This window comes from Muntiacus reevesi, chromosome 3 (genome assembly GCF_963930625.1).
Source record: "Muntiacus reevesi chromosome 3, mMunRee1.1, whole genome shotgun sequence".
Taxonomy (NCBI): domain Eukaryota; kingdom Metazoa; phylum Chordata; class Mammalia; order Artiodactyla; family Cervidae; genus Muntiacus; species Muntiacus reevesi.
This window is the reverse complement of record NC_089251.1, coordinates 188,572,711-188,589,510: the sequence shown is the minus strand read 5'-3', so window position 1 is coordinate 188,589,510 and position 16,800 is coordinate 188,572,711. Positions and strand designations below refer to the sequence as shown.

Below are 16,800 nucleotides of genomic sequence, written 5' to 3'. Positions count from 1 at the left end.
ATGAATATGAAACAATCTATGATTATAAGAGAGGCTATGACATTGACACATGTGACTGTCAATTTGATATGAAGGAGGGAAGAGACAGGATGATAAAGTCAGGTAACTGAAAATTTAGGTGTGACTGGCCAAGAAATATAGAAAATGATCAGTTGTTTTGTGAAGGATAAATTTGTTGTTTGTGGTCCTTTAATAGAGAAACTAGTTGAATACCTAAGAGGCTACAGTAGAGAATAGAATGCAAATACACGGGTTCTGGAGTTGAATATCTGAGTTCATTTACTGATTTGTCCTCTTTGGGGAAATAGCTGAGTGTCACTTTCCTCAAATGTATGAAACAATTCACCCCCTAATGATGTTGTTGTGAAAATTAAATATTTCATATAGACTCCTAAGAATTCTCAATAAACAGTAAGCAAATGGCAGTCATTGTAAAGAAATCACATTTCATGAAGGAGTTCATTCTAAAGTCAATATAAAGTGAAATCTCACATACAGATAAAGTCACCTAGAATCAAATCACCAAGAAAATACAGTACCTACACAAACAATACCTTAAAAAGAAAGTTAAAGTGTTAGTCACTCAGTTATGTCTGACTCCTTGTAACCCCATGGACTGTTGCCCACCAGGCTTATCTGTCCATGGAATTCTCCAGGCAAGAATGCTGGAGTGGGTTGCCATTCTCTTCTCCAGAGGATCTTCCTGACCCAGGGATCGAACCTGGGTTTCCTGCATTGCAGACAGATTCTCTACTGTTTGAATGATGTAGAATCCGCCAACACTTCCACTAGTATTAGAACAAGTAATTGTGCTTTAAGCACTGGTGAAATAGTTAGCTTGCTTTAAGGGTCATACTGTATGAAAATTCTGCATTTTTAAATATTCTAATCACTGAGTCTGCGGAGGTACTCACACTGCAAGAGGTTGGAGGCAACTGACACCAGTTGTAGAAATGGTAGATTCACAATTCCACCTCACACTTGATGTAGAGAACTTGATTCTTATTTTCTTTCTTCCTTTGTTCTTCCATCATTTCTTCCCTCTTCCTCCCTTTCCTTTTTTCCCTTAGCTTTGTATTATTAAATTCCTGTCAGATAAATGAGTGTTGCTATAAGTCCACGTGACTATCTGCATTTTAACTTAGTATATGTTGGAAATGTAATTGTGTATGTGCTTAGTCGCTCAGTCGTATCCAGCTCTTTGTGACCCTGTGGACTGTAGCCTGCCAGACTTCTCTGTCTATGGAATTCTCCAGGCCAAATACTGGAGTGGGTAGCCATTCCCTTCTCTCGGGGATCTTCCTGGCCCAGGGATCGAACCAAGGTCTCCTGCATTGTAGGCAGATTCTTTACCATCTGAGCCACCAGGGAAGCCTCGAAATGTAATTGAGGGTATACAATTGTCTTGTAAATGGAATTGGGGATAAGACAATACAGGTATGGAACTTAGAGGAGATCCTCATTATAGAGATAGATTTTGTATTAAATCACAGGAGTGAAATGAAATTGCTAAACGGAAGAAAGTAGAGAGAAGAGGTCCAAAAATCAGACGTCTGTTCTTCTAGGAGGGCAAAAAACTACAGGAAGGTGAGGAAACAGAAGGTGTCAATAAATAAGGGAGCAGAGCTATGGAAGATAAAGAAGGAACTTTCAGAACAGCTAAGCGAAAGGGCTACAAAAATTCCGCTAAGTTAGGTCATCCTCATCTAGATGGTTTCATTAGGGTGATGCCAGCAATGACCAGACTATAAGTGAATAAGGAAGTATCTGATATCACCTTAAAAAACTTACAAATTGAGTTTTATTTGGGATATATATAATACTTCTATTTATGTAATAGGTGTAATACATATAGATTAATAAATGAATTATATAAATGATCAAAAGCATATATTTAAATATGGTTCATAGAAAATATACACAAGGCTTCTTTTCTTTTGGGATGCATTGGTACAGCTAGAGCAGTTGTCTATAGCTGAATTCTGTTCAGATTGGTTGATGCTGGTGAACTATCTGATATGAAATAGCTTGAGTATTACCCCTGCCTAGGTATAATTATGTTGTTCTTTAAGATCACTTCTTTGCAGTTTTACAAAAGATTGTCAGGTGTTCACTAAACATTCAGTTAGATGGATACCAAAGAAGCCAGGAGAAAATAGGATAATAAAAGCCAAATGGGAGAAAACTTCATGGAAAAAGTGATTAACACCATTCAATGTTGCTAAAATGTGAAAAAGTGAAATGAAAGTCGCTCAGTCGTGTCCGACTCTTTGCCACCCCATGCACTATACAGTCCACGGAATTCTCCAGAATACTGGAGAATTCTCCAGAATACTGGAGTGGGTAGCCTTTCCCTTCTCCAGGGGATCTTCCTGATCCAGGAATCGAACCTCGGTCTCCTGCATTGCAGGTGGATTCTTTACCAATTGAACTATGAGGGAAGCCCTGTGAAGGCAGGAAGAAAAGACTGAATTTGATTCCCATTAGAAATATGAATTAAAATTATCACATCACATATTTATTTAAAAAACAATAGCTCACCTCATGAATCTTACCTGGAAACATACTTTAGAGGTTTGAAACAGTGATTTCCTCTTATACTTCCTCTGGCTCAAACAGTAGCTGCCTATTTTAAACTTGCATATTTAAAAAACAAGTGAACAAGTATGCTAAAGTCAATTGAAAGTTATTCATGCAGGCTCGTCTAATCAACAAACTTGTAAACTTTCTTACTTTAAAAAATAGCTAGAAATTTAGCAACTTCATATGACTGTCAGAAAAGTCAAAAATAAAGAATAAGGAATTTCATAGCAATCCATGGCTCCAAATTATTGAACTAACCCATATATATATATATACAGTATTTATGGTAAAATTTTTTACCATGCTATTTATATTTTTTTCAGTATACTTTTTTATATTTAGTTAAAAACCTACTGAAAGTCAAATGGCCAAGAAATAGCTGAAAAGATAGTCAATAATAATCAGAGTAATAAACTTTAAACATGGATAAAGCACTATTTCACAGCATGGTTTGGCAAGGATGTGGGGAAATGGAGATTATCCTCCACTGTCAGTGGACGTGTAAATTGTTATATACACTTTGAGGAGTGTTAGATTTACCATTTGGTAAAGTTAAAGTTGCATATACTCTGTGACCCAGCAATTTCATTTATATATCCTAGAAACTCATGTTCTCAAACAAAGAAGACAATTTATTCATGACGCTATTATTTATAATGCCAAAAATACTATCAATATGTCAGTGAAAATATAAACTGAGCTGCCACAAACCATAGCTAAAAGTAGATGATTTAACTAAATTTAGATATATCACTATGAATAGATTACAAACATAAAATTGAATGAAAAAGTATAGAATCTCATTTATATAAATTTGAAAACATAAATCAAGGCTATGTATTTTATATTGTTGTTCAGTAAAAGCTAAAAAAACACAGCCTAGATTCACACTGACTCATGACAATGATTAGCTCTGAATAAGACTTGACTTCATCTTTAATGTTTCATTTCTTTAAAAAAGCTATATCTGAAGTAAATATAAAAACGGCTCTCTATTTTATGACAGACTGTATTTGCTATTGTATAGTTTGTACTTTTGTTTTTCTTTTTATGTTAACGTACAACAAAATGTAGCTCTATCAAATTAAGATTTAAGGCAATAAAAACCATAAGAACAAATATCGAATCAATGAGTTGGACATTTTAAGCTAATATAATGTTGTATGTCAATATACCTCAGAAAAAAACAAGCAAACAAAAAAACCACAGGAAAAAGGACTTCTAAGTAATAAAAGAATTTTCTGTTAATGAAAAACCATGTTATAGGGGAAATAATCTTTTGCTTTTCTGTTTCAGGAAAATAAAACAGAATCTCTTTGGGTTGAAGAAAGATTCAATGCACATACTGCCCGCGTGCGTGATGTGGAACTTCTTACTGGACTTGACTTTTATCAGGATAAAGGACAGCCTGTCTCTGAAATTTTGCAACTAAAGACGTATTTACCCACATTTGAAACTGTTATTTAACTTAATACATGAAACAACTTTGACAAATTGTGAATTATTTTTTCCTGTTGAAGACCATAAAATAACATTTTCTATTTTCCTTAACTCCTCTAAAAGCTGTATTGTGTAATTTTAATTATTCTTTTCTCTTTTTCATTTCTATAAAAATATGATGTTTTAAGTTACACAGTTTGCACAGACTGTGCTATGTTATTCCTTCCTTATTATCTAATTTATAATCCTTGGCTATCTTTTTCTTCCCAGCATTATCTAAATAGAAAGCAGAGTATGAGAAGTAGGTCTCACTTTTGAACCGAATCAATTCTACATCATTTTTGTTATAAAACTTTTTACACTGAGCAATCAGGCAATATGTATTAAAATAAAAAAAAATACACATTGCCTTCATTCAATAATTTCATTTGTAAAAGTGGTGCCAACAGATATACTTTGTACGAATGCGTGAAAGTATCATCTTTTATGAAGACAAGCGGTAGCGGTGGTTAAGTTGTTAAGTCATGTCCAGCTCTTCTGACCTCATGGAGAGTAGCCTGCCCGGCTCCTATGTCCATGAGATTTCCCAGGCAAAAATACTGGAGTGGCTTGCCATTTCCTTCTGCATACAAAGACCAGAAAATAACCTGAAAGTCTTGTTGAGCAAATTATATGCATGCATGCTAAGTCACTTCAATCGTGTCTGACTGTTTGCGATGCTATAGACCAGTCCATAAGGCTCCTCTGTCCATGGGATTCTCCAGGCAAGAATACTGGAGTGGGTTGCCATTTCCTTCTCCAGGGGATCTCCCCAACCCAGGGACTGAACTCGCAACTCCTGTTTCCTGCATTTACAGGCGAGGTTTTTTTTTTGTTTTTTTTTTTGTTTTGTTTTGTTTTTTACCGTTAGCACCACCTGGGAAGCCCAGGTGAGCAAATGATGGAGTTTATTCAAACAAACAATGGAATGTGATTCCACTGCTATAAACAAAGAAGTTGGTCTATATATTGATGACAGTATGGCTATTGTTAAATGAAGCGCAAAGAGTGGTAGAATAGCATGTATAGTATGCTATCATTTTTAAGGGACTGGCAAAACTTCTTTTTAAGTGAAAGTGTTAGTCTCTGGGTTGTGTCTGACTCTTTGCGATCCCATGGACCCAATATTTATTTTCTGTGACCCACCCCCCCTCACCAAACAGAATCATGCATTGCAAAGTTTTCTTTCCTCTTTGGTACAACATTTCCTCAGCCCCTACCAGGTAATGTTAACATTTTGAAGAGTCAATTTATTTTGTAGGCTGTTCCTCAGTTTGGGTTTGTCTGATATTTTCTCATAATATTTAGTATTTTTGGCAAATGCAACATCGGTGATGGGCTTCCCTGGTAGCTCAGCTGGTAAAGAATCTGCCTGCAATGTGGGAGACCTGGGTTCAATCCCTGGACTGGGAAGATCCCCTGGAAAAGGGAACATCTACCCACTCTAGTATTCTGGCCTGGAGAATTCCATGGCCTGTATAGGGTCGCAAAGAGTTGAACACGACCGAGTGACTTCCACTTTTTTTACATCAGTGATAGAGTGTCCTCAGTGCTTCATTTCTGGGAGCACAAGATGTTCAACTTTGCTGTTACTACTGATGTCAGATTTGGTCCCGTGGTTACGTTGGCGTTCACTAGGTTTTTCTTCTGCAAAGAGAGTGTTTACTCCTTGTAAATTGGGAGTTATTTGTGGTGAGATAGTTGAGAACCTAAAAGTATCTTGTTTCTCATTAAATTTTTACCTGTCTTTAGTATCCAATAATAATTTTTCCTTGATTCAATTTTTACTATGATAGTTCCAAAGGGTGATTTTAAAAACTGCCATTATTTCCTCTACATTTATTGGCTTTCTACTGTAAGGAAAGAGTTCCCTTCTTATTTTTTGTTTTTTTATCTGTAGAGACTCATGGATTCTTTTTCACTCCAACTGATTAAAACACACTGAATAATTGTTTATTTTGGTACACAAATCGCCCTCAGACTTGACCTCTGTAAGCTCCTATAAGTAGGCTCTTATGTCCTTTTGACACATCATTATTTTTTAAGAACTTCTTACTTTTTGGTAAAAATAACTGTTTTAGGCTCACCTTGTATGACCTGTGCTAACTCTGAAATCAGCCATTTCTCCAAGGAGTTCTGATTCTATTTATTCGGTGCTGGTGTCCTAATTAATTCTGGAGCATCACTGTATCTAGGCTCCTTTAGTCAACAAAAGTACAATCTATAGCCACATCTCTGTCTGTGTCTCTCTATTTATGTTTCTAATTCCACATATAAAATGCATTGAGTTCAATGACCATTCAGTACTACATGGCCCTTTCTAACTCCTCATTTCATAATAGTATCTTCCTTCTCCAGTGATGAGAAACTTGTTTCCCAACATTATCAATATTTTTATTCATTGCTCAGTCTTACACTACAAGGAATGAAGGAATTGCTAACCAATACCATTGAGAGAAAAAAATCTACTAAGTAGAATTCAAGAAATGTTTTCGGTTCTTTGTGTCTCTAGACTCAGAATTTATAATCAGATTCTGTTTCTCAAAATGACTAGGATTAATTGTTCCCCCTTCAGTATAGTTACAGTATTCTTCCATGGATCATGCCTTTGGTGTTGTATCTGAACACCATACCCAAGGTCATCTAGGTTTTCTGCTATGCTCTGTGCTAGGAGCCTATAATTTTGTGTTTTACATTTATGTCTATGATCTATTTGGAGCTATTTTGTGAAAGATGTAAGGTCTCTGTCTAGGTTAAATTTTTTTCTTTGCACTTGGATGTCCACTTGTTCTAGCACCATTTGTTGAAAAGACTAGCTTTGCCCCGTTGTATTGCCTTCTCTCCTTTGTCAAAGATCAGTTGACACCATAGTTAATTAAGTCAATCTCCTATGTGAGAGCCTCTAATTGTTTCCAATGTTTTGTAGTTACAAATATGCTGCAGTGAATAACTTAATCCACAAGTGTATGTGTTATGTGTTATGTGTTAGTGTGTGGCTAACGGTCAGTCGCACTGTGTGACTCTTGGCGACCCTCTGGACTGTAGCCCGCCAGGCTCCTCTGTCCATGGGATTCTCCAGGCAAGGATACTGGAGTGGGTTGGCATTCCATCCTCAGGGGACCTTACAGACCCAGGGATTGAATCTGGGTCTCCTGCTTGGCAGGCAGTTTCTTAACCACCCGATCCTCCAGGGGAGCCGTTAGGGAATCCACATGTAATTTTGTTCAAAGTGTATCTTCTGTAAAAATTTCTAGAAGTTGGCAAGCATATATATGGCAGCTTTATTATTATTTTTTAAATAGAAGTACTATATTGGCACAACTTTAATTCCTAATTTGGTACATCAAAATCTGAATTTAGAGATGTAGTTTTCCTCCACCAGAAAAGCAAAGATTTATTTTTTCTAAATCATAAAAAGTACATACTCATTGTGACACGATCCAAACTACATGCACATATATGTACTATTTAACTACATATAAAACAGTTTTATATGTAAACTATATTTACATATAAACTATATTATAAATATATTAAAATCACATATAGTCACATCAACCAATGATTATAACAAACTCTATTAATTCATGACACCTGGGCATAGCTTTCCTTTGAATGTAATATTTGAACATGGCATTTGAGGAAATGTCAATCCACATTACTTTGGTTCAGAGTCAGATGCTTTTTTTCTCAGGGGAATTTCAAAGTTTTCAGGTAAACAGTTACATTTTAAGGATTTGAAAACCTTCTATAGAAAGTTTAACTTATTGGAGTAAGTCAGGAAATGGCCACTTCGTATTTCAATAAATGCCTTGACATTTTACAAATTGATACCCATGATGTGTAGCTGAGAATTAATGGAACCTTAGTGTAGTCAGGATCCATGTTAGTATTCATGACCAATCATCACCCCAAGTCTTCCAGAGTTATTTTTTGACTTTTGCACAATAGAACTATATCATCTCCCAGGTGATGCGATTGTCTTTCCTTTTTATGCTACTGACATGGAAACATGTGAACAACTAAATTTTTGACAAGTCCTTTGTATATAATTGATAACTTAATACTACAGAATTGCTTGCTTTTAAATAGAGGAACCTCATATTACTGCTATTTTGGTAGACAGGCGTATAAGAGGGACCTTTCTGTGAGTTCCAATGTTACTGAATCAAGGAATGCAATTAATTCTTGTTTGCAGAAGAGAACATTCTAACTCAAGTGGGGTCAGCTAAGGTCTTGGGAGCAGACTTGGAAAAAGGGAAATTTTAAAGTTTGGCTTATTTTCCAGATTTAGTTAAGATTTTGGAAATTTATTTTCTCAATGACTTTCTCTCCTCTTTTTCTTTCTTTCTTCCTTCCTCTCTCTCTTTCTTTCCTTCTTCTTAACCTTTCCTTCTTTTTAACCTTTTTAATGACACAGCTTGAATTAAGGGAGCTCAGGGTCTATTCTTCCGTAAAGCATTAGAACCCCATGAGTTTTCTGGGCAAGTAGAATCCGAAGGGTGGAGATAAACAGGATGAGGTGGTGCACCTATGTATGTGCCAAGAATTCATCGTTAGCCATTAATTTAGCTGGAGTTTAGTATAAGAATATCCAGTGTTTGATCATTTAGAATAAATACATGAAGTTTCTTGCAGCCTATATTTACACTTACAGATTTGACTGATCTTGATTTTATAAATCCCATCTGGTTTTGGCACTTGAGGTTATTTCCCAACTACATTTAAACTACATTCCCAGCTTCCTTTAAAATCTTCTTGCCCTAGGGAAATCTCTTTCCTTCCGCCACCTCCATCCCCACCCCTGCATCCCCACCAGGGCTTGTCATCTGTTTACTTTGAGAGGGCTGGGCCTGGGAATGGAGACAGGACATAAACTGAAACAGTTTTCAAAAATACAAACAAGGCTGTTAGAAGAAATGACTTCCTTTTTACACAGGACTCTTGGCAAACCACAATCACTCCCTCAATCAGTGGGCTCATGCTCGCACAAACTTCCAGACAGGAATAAACCTCAGCCTTGCAGTGACAGAGGATCCATGTAATTCTGAATTGTCCCAAATCCACATTGTAAACGTAGCTGAATAACAACTAGTAAATGAATGACCACACCAGACTTAGACTTAGGCTGGTTCTGTTTTTCTAAGATACTATGTTTCCCAATGTGTAAATTAAAGATGCATAGGTGGAGAAGAAATCTGAAGAGGCCAGCTAGTCCATCTTATTGGCTCAGTCCACCGAAGAATGTGTGTGCTTTGTTAGTGGTGTCTGACTCTTTGTGACTCCATGGACTATAACCCACCAGGCTCCTCTGTCCATGGGGTTCTCCAGGCAAGAATACTGGAGTGGGTAGCCATTCCCTTCTCCAGGGATTGAACTTGAGTCTCCGGCATTGCAGGCAGATTCCTTATTGTCTGAACCACCAGGGACCCAATAAAAAATAATTTCTATATCTCTAAGAGATAAACAAAGACCTTAAACAACGTTTCCTATTTCTTAAAATTAAGATATTTTCCCTAGTGATTTGCACAGTGTCTTCTCTATTTAATGTGTTATTGCAAAGTTTGTTTATAATAGTCTTCCAAGGAATAATCTCTTCTCCGTTGTGTTATGAGGTGGTATCAGGTTGATAGGACCATGCATTAATTTGCAGACATCAAGGTTTAAATGTTGGTTTCCCAGCCGTGTGACCTGGAGCTGCTTTCTTAAACCTACAGCTTTCTTAAACTTAGACGCTTTCTCAGTTTGCTCTTCTGTAAAAGGGGAGTTTTTAGTACCTACCTCATGGAGTCGTTGTGGGGATTTAACATGTTACCAGATCTAGGATACATGCAACCGAGGCTCTTCCATGGTAGCATCACCCTCTCTTTTAATGAACCAGGCAATTGCTTCTGCTTCACTTGGGTTTAGGCACAATTTCAGCGACTCAGATTTGTGCATTGGCGTCCAGGCTGACCTTTGCCCTGTGATTTGGGGGGCTGACGCCTATACTTCCTGCCAGAATGAGTCAGTCACATTCATAGCATCTCCATCATGGTTTGTGGCTGTCCTGATCTTTAAGTTTGGTCTGCCTCTATTACAGTCCTTATTCACTGGTTAGGTCCAAGAATATTTTTATAAGTTATGGCCACATTAGCAATTTAAGGGCAAAAGAAAAGGAAGATGGCATGGTTAATCCTGTTACTCTGGGATACAGAAAAAACCGGAAATATTGTCCACAGTGATTCCAGTCAACTGACTTTGGCAATAGATTCATATAATACCTCCTGATCTGTCTGGATCTCATCTCAGAAAATGAGCTTATTCTGATGATATTGTCATCAATTATCCCCTCAGATTGTGACTTCAGTGTCTCATAGCATGTAAGCAGAGTTTTCCACAAATTAAGAACAAACATTTAAAATCAAATCTTTATTCAATGACTTTGATACTAAATGTCTTCCTCTCTTGTTGCCCCTTGATTCTGGAAACAACTACTTCTTCTTAGTCATTCAACAACATGTCTTGCCTATGTCGGGTCTTCTCATCAAACCTATTTATTCAACGAATGTTTATTGAGCTCCTGCTAGGTTCCAGACATTGTTCTACGGCTTTGGATAATCAGTAAACAAAATCGACAAATTCCTACTCTTGAGAAGCTTATAGAGGGGAAGATAAACAATAAAAAATAGATATAACAAATAAAATTAAATTACATGCATTAGATAAATGCTATAGATAAAAAGAAAAAAATAAAACAGAATAAAAAAGGAGCAGGACAATGTGTTGTGAAAATGTGGAGGATAGTTTGCTAAAAGTAATAAATAGGGTGGTTAGGTAAGTCTCCTTGAGAAAGTGAGATCTGATAGAAACTTGGGGGAGATGAGGCATTAGGCAGGCAGATAGATGGGGGAAGCTGTGTATGTTCCAAACACTTTCATATATCTTCTCATGTAATTTTAAAGAGTTATGATTACTCCCAGTTCACATCTAACAAGCCTGATGGGAGCAGAAGTTAAATTGTTTCCTCAAGACCACAGTTACTAGAATGCTGAGCCAGACTGGACTCTGTGTCTTTTGATACTAAACACAGTGTTCATTCTGTTTACCATAATTACAATCTTTTGCTATCAATTAATCAAGAACTTGAAGGATATAAAAATTTAAAGACCCCCGTCTTGCCTTTAAGGAGTTGATAATCCAGCCAGGACAATGTTGTCTAAAGGGACTTCTGTGGAATCCTAATCTGCAAGTGTGACAGTTTTACGCATTAGCTTTCCCGGGTCTATTCTGGGTATTTCTGTGAAGGTGTTTTTGACCCATTTTAAATGTACGGACTTTGAGAAAAGCAGACTACTCTTCATAATGTGGTGGGCCTCATCCAATCAGTTGATGGACTGATTAGTACAAAAGTCTGATGTCCTCAAGCAAGAGGGAATTGAGAAAACTGCCTTAAGACTTCATCCACAATATCAGCTCTTCAGACTTGAACTGTATATTGGCTCTTCCAAAGGTGTTGGCTCATTCTGCAGATTTTGGACTTGCCAGCCTCTATAATTGTGTGACCTGATTCCTTAAAATCAATAAATCTTATTATATATGTTATATATATATTATAGATATTATTTATATCTGATTAGTTCTATTTCTCTAGAGAAAACTAATAGACCTGGGAAGCTCCAGTATAACATGGTTTATATGTTTAGAAAGCAGTAAACACCGCTATGTCCATTGGAAATATATACAGTTCATATTAGTACACCAAAGCTCCAAGGATTTGTTTTATTTAAAACAGAAACTTTAACTGTAATTAAAATAAAAAGTACCAGCAGCCTATGCACATAGTTCTAGTGTTCTAAAGAACACACTTTGGTAAATGTGGAACAACGAAGACAGTTTGTATTAACTGGTACTACATAGAAGGACCTGCCAAGTGCTTTAGGAAAAGAACAGGGAAGAAAAAGTGCAGAAGAGTCGTTAAAGGTGGACTCTTGTATTGTATTGAGAGAACTCTGTGTGCTTCATTTTTATTGATAACATGGGGTAATTTAATGCCTGTGGTAAGGATTAAATGATATAGTACATGAAATATGCTTAGAAAAGTGATACTTTTATAGGTTGATATTTGCTCTGAAAGTTATAGCAAGCCTATGGATCCCAACGTGAAAGAATTTAGTCTTAAAAATGAGACTGTAGGAAAAAATGCATTTTAATGACCATGAAAAATAATGGCGAATTTTAAAATATAATTCTTTTAACCACTATAGATAGTAGTATTAGACACATTATTAAGATTCAGTTACATTGTCAGCTAGAGTCTTGGCAAAAGACTGGCTGAAGGATCTTTGTTTCAGTTCTGATGGATCTTAACTTCAAAACTTCTGTTGGCATCATCTTTAAAGCAGTTTTAGTGCATATATTTATCACAATGATTTACTTATATGCTTGTTAGCAATTTAAGAAAATGAATCTTACTCATCTTTGTACCAGCAACAACCAATGTGTTTGATTGATAAGGGCTCAATCAATGCTAAATTAAACTTCTCTGGCCCTTTTAAGCTTGTGCTAGAAAAATGCTAAGAGCTTTGGCTACACTAAACTATGCTTAGACTTTAGAAGTAAGAGTGTAATAATATATTTGTCCTGCCATATATTTGAATCTGAGAGAGAACAGATTCTGCTCACTTTTAGTCTTTCTTCTTTTCTCTAGCTGCCCAGGTACCCTGTAAAGTGTCTGTAGTTTACAAGACACATGGACAGTAGACTAAAAAAATTTAACTCACAACTAACCATATTATATTCAGGTGTGCAGACAAGCCATCATATGCTGGCTGATGGGGGAAAATAACTAACCCAAAGTCTAATCCTGTTTAAACCTGTGTGCTCAGTAGTGTCCAGCTCTTTGCAGTCCCATGGACTGAAACCTGCCAGACTCCTCTGTGCATGAAATTTTCTGGACAAATAGAATACTGGAGCGGGTTGCCCTTTCCTCCTCCAGGGGATCTTCCTACCGAGAGATCGAACTTATGTCCCTTGTGTCTCCTGCATTAGCAGGTGCTTTTACCACTAGGCCCACCTGGGAAGCCCAGTGTTCAGACACTCTAGGATGAAAATATTTAGCTCTCATATAGCATCTTCCCTCTTTTTCTCTCTAGGTTGATGTCCAGGTTTAAAAGAAGAAGGGGGGTTTGTGACCTTGTGGGAAGAGATTCCTGACCTTCCATTTCTGAAAGAGTGTGTTGGCTGGCATCTTCTGGCCTTGGCAGTAATTCCTTTCTGCCTTTCATGGAACTGACTTATTGGTCTCCAAACATGAAATCTACCAGTGGTGAACTCAAGGTCCATTCATTTGGCTTAGCCACCTCAGCCTCTGAGTCTCTCACCACATCCTCCTTCTATCTGGCTGGCCCTGAAATCTTCTTCCACTCCATTGTGGGATTTCCTCTCCCACATGGTTGGCCCCAAGCTCGGGATTCAGGCCACAGGGAAGTTGAGTAGCTCAGAAAAGCTAACTTCAGGGGTTCCATCTGCCTACACCTCTGCCTAGTGTCTATACTGAGCCCTGCATTGGCTCAGGACAGCTTCCTCCCCAAGTTCAAAATGCAAGACCATGCTCCTTTACCCCATGTTATTTCCTCATGAACCTAATATGTTCTGGGCTGCCAGAGATATAAAAACAGATACATCTGCTCCTTCTACTCTGTCTTTTTCTCTTCCTTTCTGCATTCCACTGAGACCAAGAAGGAGCGTCTTTTCTCCTTCTGGAACTTCCCCACTGAAAACCTCTATGTTTTGACAGTCAAGCCAATCCCTGAATGTGTTAAAGGGGAGATCAGGGAATTTAGATAATTGTTTCCTCAAATAATAACCTGTGGTAAAAGTCTAGTTGTCTTTGTACAAAGCCCTATTTTTGAATATCAAAACACCAGTCTTTCTTTTGGTATTTGATAAAAGAATGCAAAACATTAATTTCTCCACTTCATCTATATCCACATTTGGGCAAGTCAGGATAATGGCTTGTGCTCAAAATAAGCGAAAGAGAAAAATCAGATTAATGCTTGTTAAAAAAATTTGGGGGGGGGATTAAAGATATTTCTTGCTAAATTAGTTTTATGGGGGAGGGAGGAAATGGCAACCCACTCCAGTACTCTTGCCTGGAAAATCCCATGGATGGAGAAGCCTGGGAGGCTGCAGTCCATGGGGTCACAAAGAGTCAGACACGACTGAGCGACTTCACTCACTCAGTTATTACTTTAAAATGACGCACACAGCGATTAGGGCCATGAAAGATACTACAAACGAGACAAGTAAAAGTTAAATATTTCTTGAATATACTGTACCTTTCTAGGAAGACTTTAAAATCCTTTCTCACTTTTTTCACACACACACAAACTAATTTTGAGATAATTATAGACTCACAAGAAGTTCAAAAAATAGTACAAGAGTCCAGTGTATTCTTTACCCAGCTTCCCCCACTGGTAACATCTTATATGACTAGGGTGAAATATTAAAACCAGGAAATGCCATTGTATGATACAGTTAACTAGCCCACTGATCTTATTCAGATTTCACCAGTTCTCACATGCACCCATAGAACATTACTTATTTATATTTACACAATCCCATTCTTCTATTGAACCCTGAGAGAAGGCGCAGATGAAGCAAGTGAGGTTCAGAGCATTTAGAGTGCTGCCCTCAGTCCAGTGTGACGTCCCCTCTGAAGAGCAGATGGGAGCCAACAGGATGACACCAGTTGGTTTTAAGGGCCCTGCCCGGAAATGTTTTCCTTCTGGAATCTGAACTAGTCCAATCAGAGATTTGCTAAACTCACCTGAAATCTTTTGTGCCCCTTTTGAATTGTATGTATTCCTAAGAGATTAGCTCACTCAGTTCTTTAGTTTTTTCCTAGGATCTCAAGAAATGATAGGTGATTGAGACGTGGGTAAAGTTTGGAGGATAAAATGTTGATGATAACAGGGATTGGGGATGCGGGGGGACAAGCAAAGTGGGAGTTGGGGGCTATCCAGGGCTAAGATACTCTCCTCCTTCATAGATCTGTTACAGGAAAGTTGTCTTCATTAGGTATGTCTAGAGTAACCATGGACTGTGGCCACCACAGACAGGGTGGGTAACACAGATTTTGAGACTCAGCAGCAGATGATAAAGTCAGCTATTAAAACCTAAAATTGTAATTGTCTTTATTTGAAAATAAGAATAACTTACATAATAGGTGAGTATAAAACTTGAAACCACCCAGAACAGCAAGGATGAAAGTGGAAGAATTACAAGCTTATGTTTCAAAAAGCAATTAGGGAAAAACAGCACAGCACACCATAAGGATGGAAACCAGTGGTCTGGAGGTTTTAGTATTGCCAACGAGTAGAAAAAGTTTCCATAGAATTTCATTAACCAAGTAGAGTCAGAGTGACTCAAGACGTGTCTGGAGTTTAGACTTTGATGGAAACTTTGTAGGCTGCGTTTTCCTCTTTCCCCACTCTGACTTTACAAGCCAGAGCCCACATACTTGGAAACAGTAACTGGGCGATTACTAAATGGTTGCTGAGTGATGGTGTAAATAGTTGGGAAAAGTTTGAATTTGAATTTATGACAGCTATCAAGGTAAGTGGGCCTAGCTTCATGTTATATATAGCTTATGCACTAATAGGACACGTGAATGTCGAAGGAAAGTCAAAGTTTGCTGTGTGTTTCCAATTAAAAATACATCTTGATTAGCCAAGTGTGTTATACAAGTATAGACGAAAAACTTTTTTAGGTTTCTAAAAAAGTTTTCTTACAAAACACTTCACACTGGGAGACTCCATGTGTTCTCAGAAACCAGTGAAATGTGCTTTGTAAGAGGGTACACATAAGGCTCTCACCTAGAGGTGAATTAAGTCAAGGGCCCCAGTCCTGTCACCAAGGGCTCTGGGGTTGGCTGGCTCTTTTCTTGTCAGAAGCCAAAGCTTGGGACAAGGACAGGCTGAGAGCAGAATTGACTTTCATATTGTTTATTTATTCATGAATGTTTATGAATATATGAAGATTTTGTCTATTTATCCATCTGGTAGAAATAGTCTCTTAGCTACAAAATTTCACTACCTTCACGACCACTACACATACATACCTATTTATTGGGTGAATATTTTGATAAACTGCCTGAGATGGAACATAAAACACTCACAACCGGATTTAACTGGTGCTAAGTAGTTATTGCTCTGCTTTTTTATTGCAGTGGAAAGGACTGTTGGTGGAGGGTATTGCTTGGAACAACCCAAAAGCTGGATTTAAGACAGTAGAGTGGATTTTTTTGATTGACAGACAACCGAAGGGAGTATTGGGGGCAAACAGTGAAAATAAAGTTTTGAAAGTTTTTCTGGATGTAATTTCCTTTCTTCATTTCCCCTAGAAATCTTCAGTAAAATTAACATTACTTATAATTGAAATTTTGGAGAAGGCAATGGCAACCCACTCCAGTACTCTTACCTGGAAAATCCCACGGGTGGAGGAGCCTGGTAGGCTGCAGTCCATGGGGTCTGGAAGAGTTGGACACGACTGAGCGACTTCACTTTCACTTTTCACTTTCATGCACTGGAGAAGGAAATGGCAACCCACTCCAGTGTTCTTGCCTGGAGAATCCCAGGGACAGGGAAGCCTGGTGTGCTGCCATCTATGGGGTCGCACAGAGTCAGACATGACTAAAGTGACTTAGCAGCAGCAGCAGCATAATTGATATTTAGTGTTGAATTTTGGGGGGAAAGT

The 16,800-nt window shown here is 37.7% G+C and overlaps 1 protein-coding gene across 1 annotated transcript in view; it reads left to right on the top strand.

Moving 5' to 3' along the window:
- ENPP3 (ectonucleotide pyrophosphatase/phosphodiesterase 3) overlaps positions 1–4,392 on the top strand; it is an 81,854-nt gene extending 77,462 nt beyond the window's left edge. The window contains exon 25 of the mRNA XM_065927792.1: positions 3,880–4,392. Within this exon, the coding sequence (XP_065783864.1) occupies positions 3,880–4,050 (171 nt within the window). The 3' untranslated portion in view covers positions 4,051–4,392. The remainder of the gene's footprint in view (positions 1–3,879) is intronic.
- Positions 4,393–16,800: the final 12,408 nt, after the last annotated feature.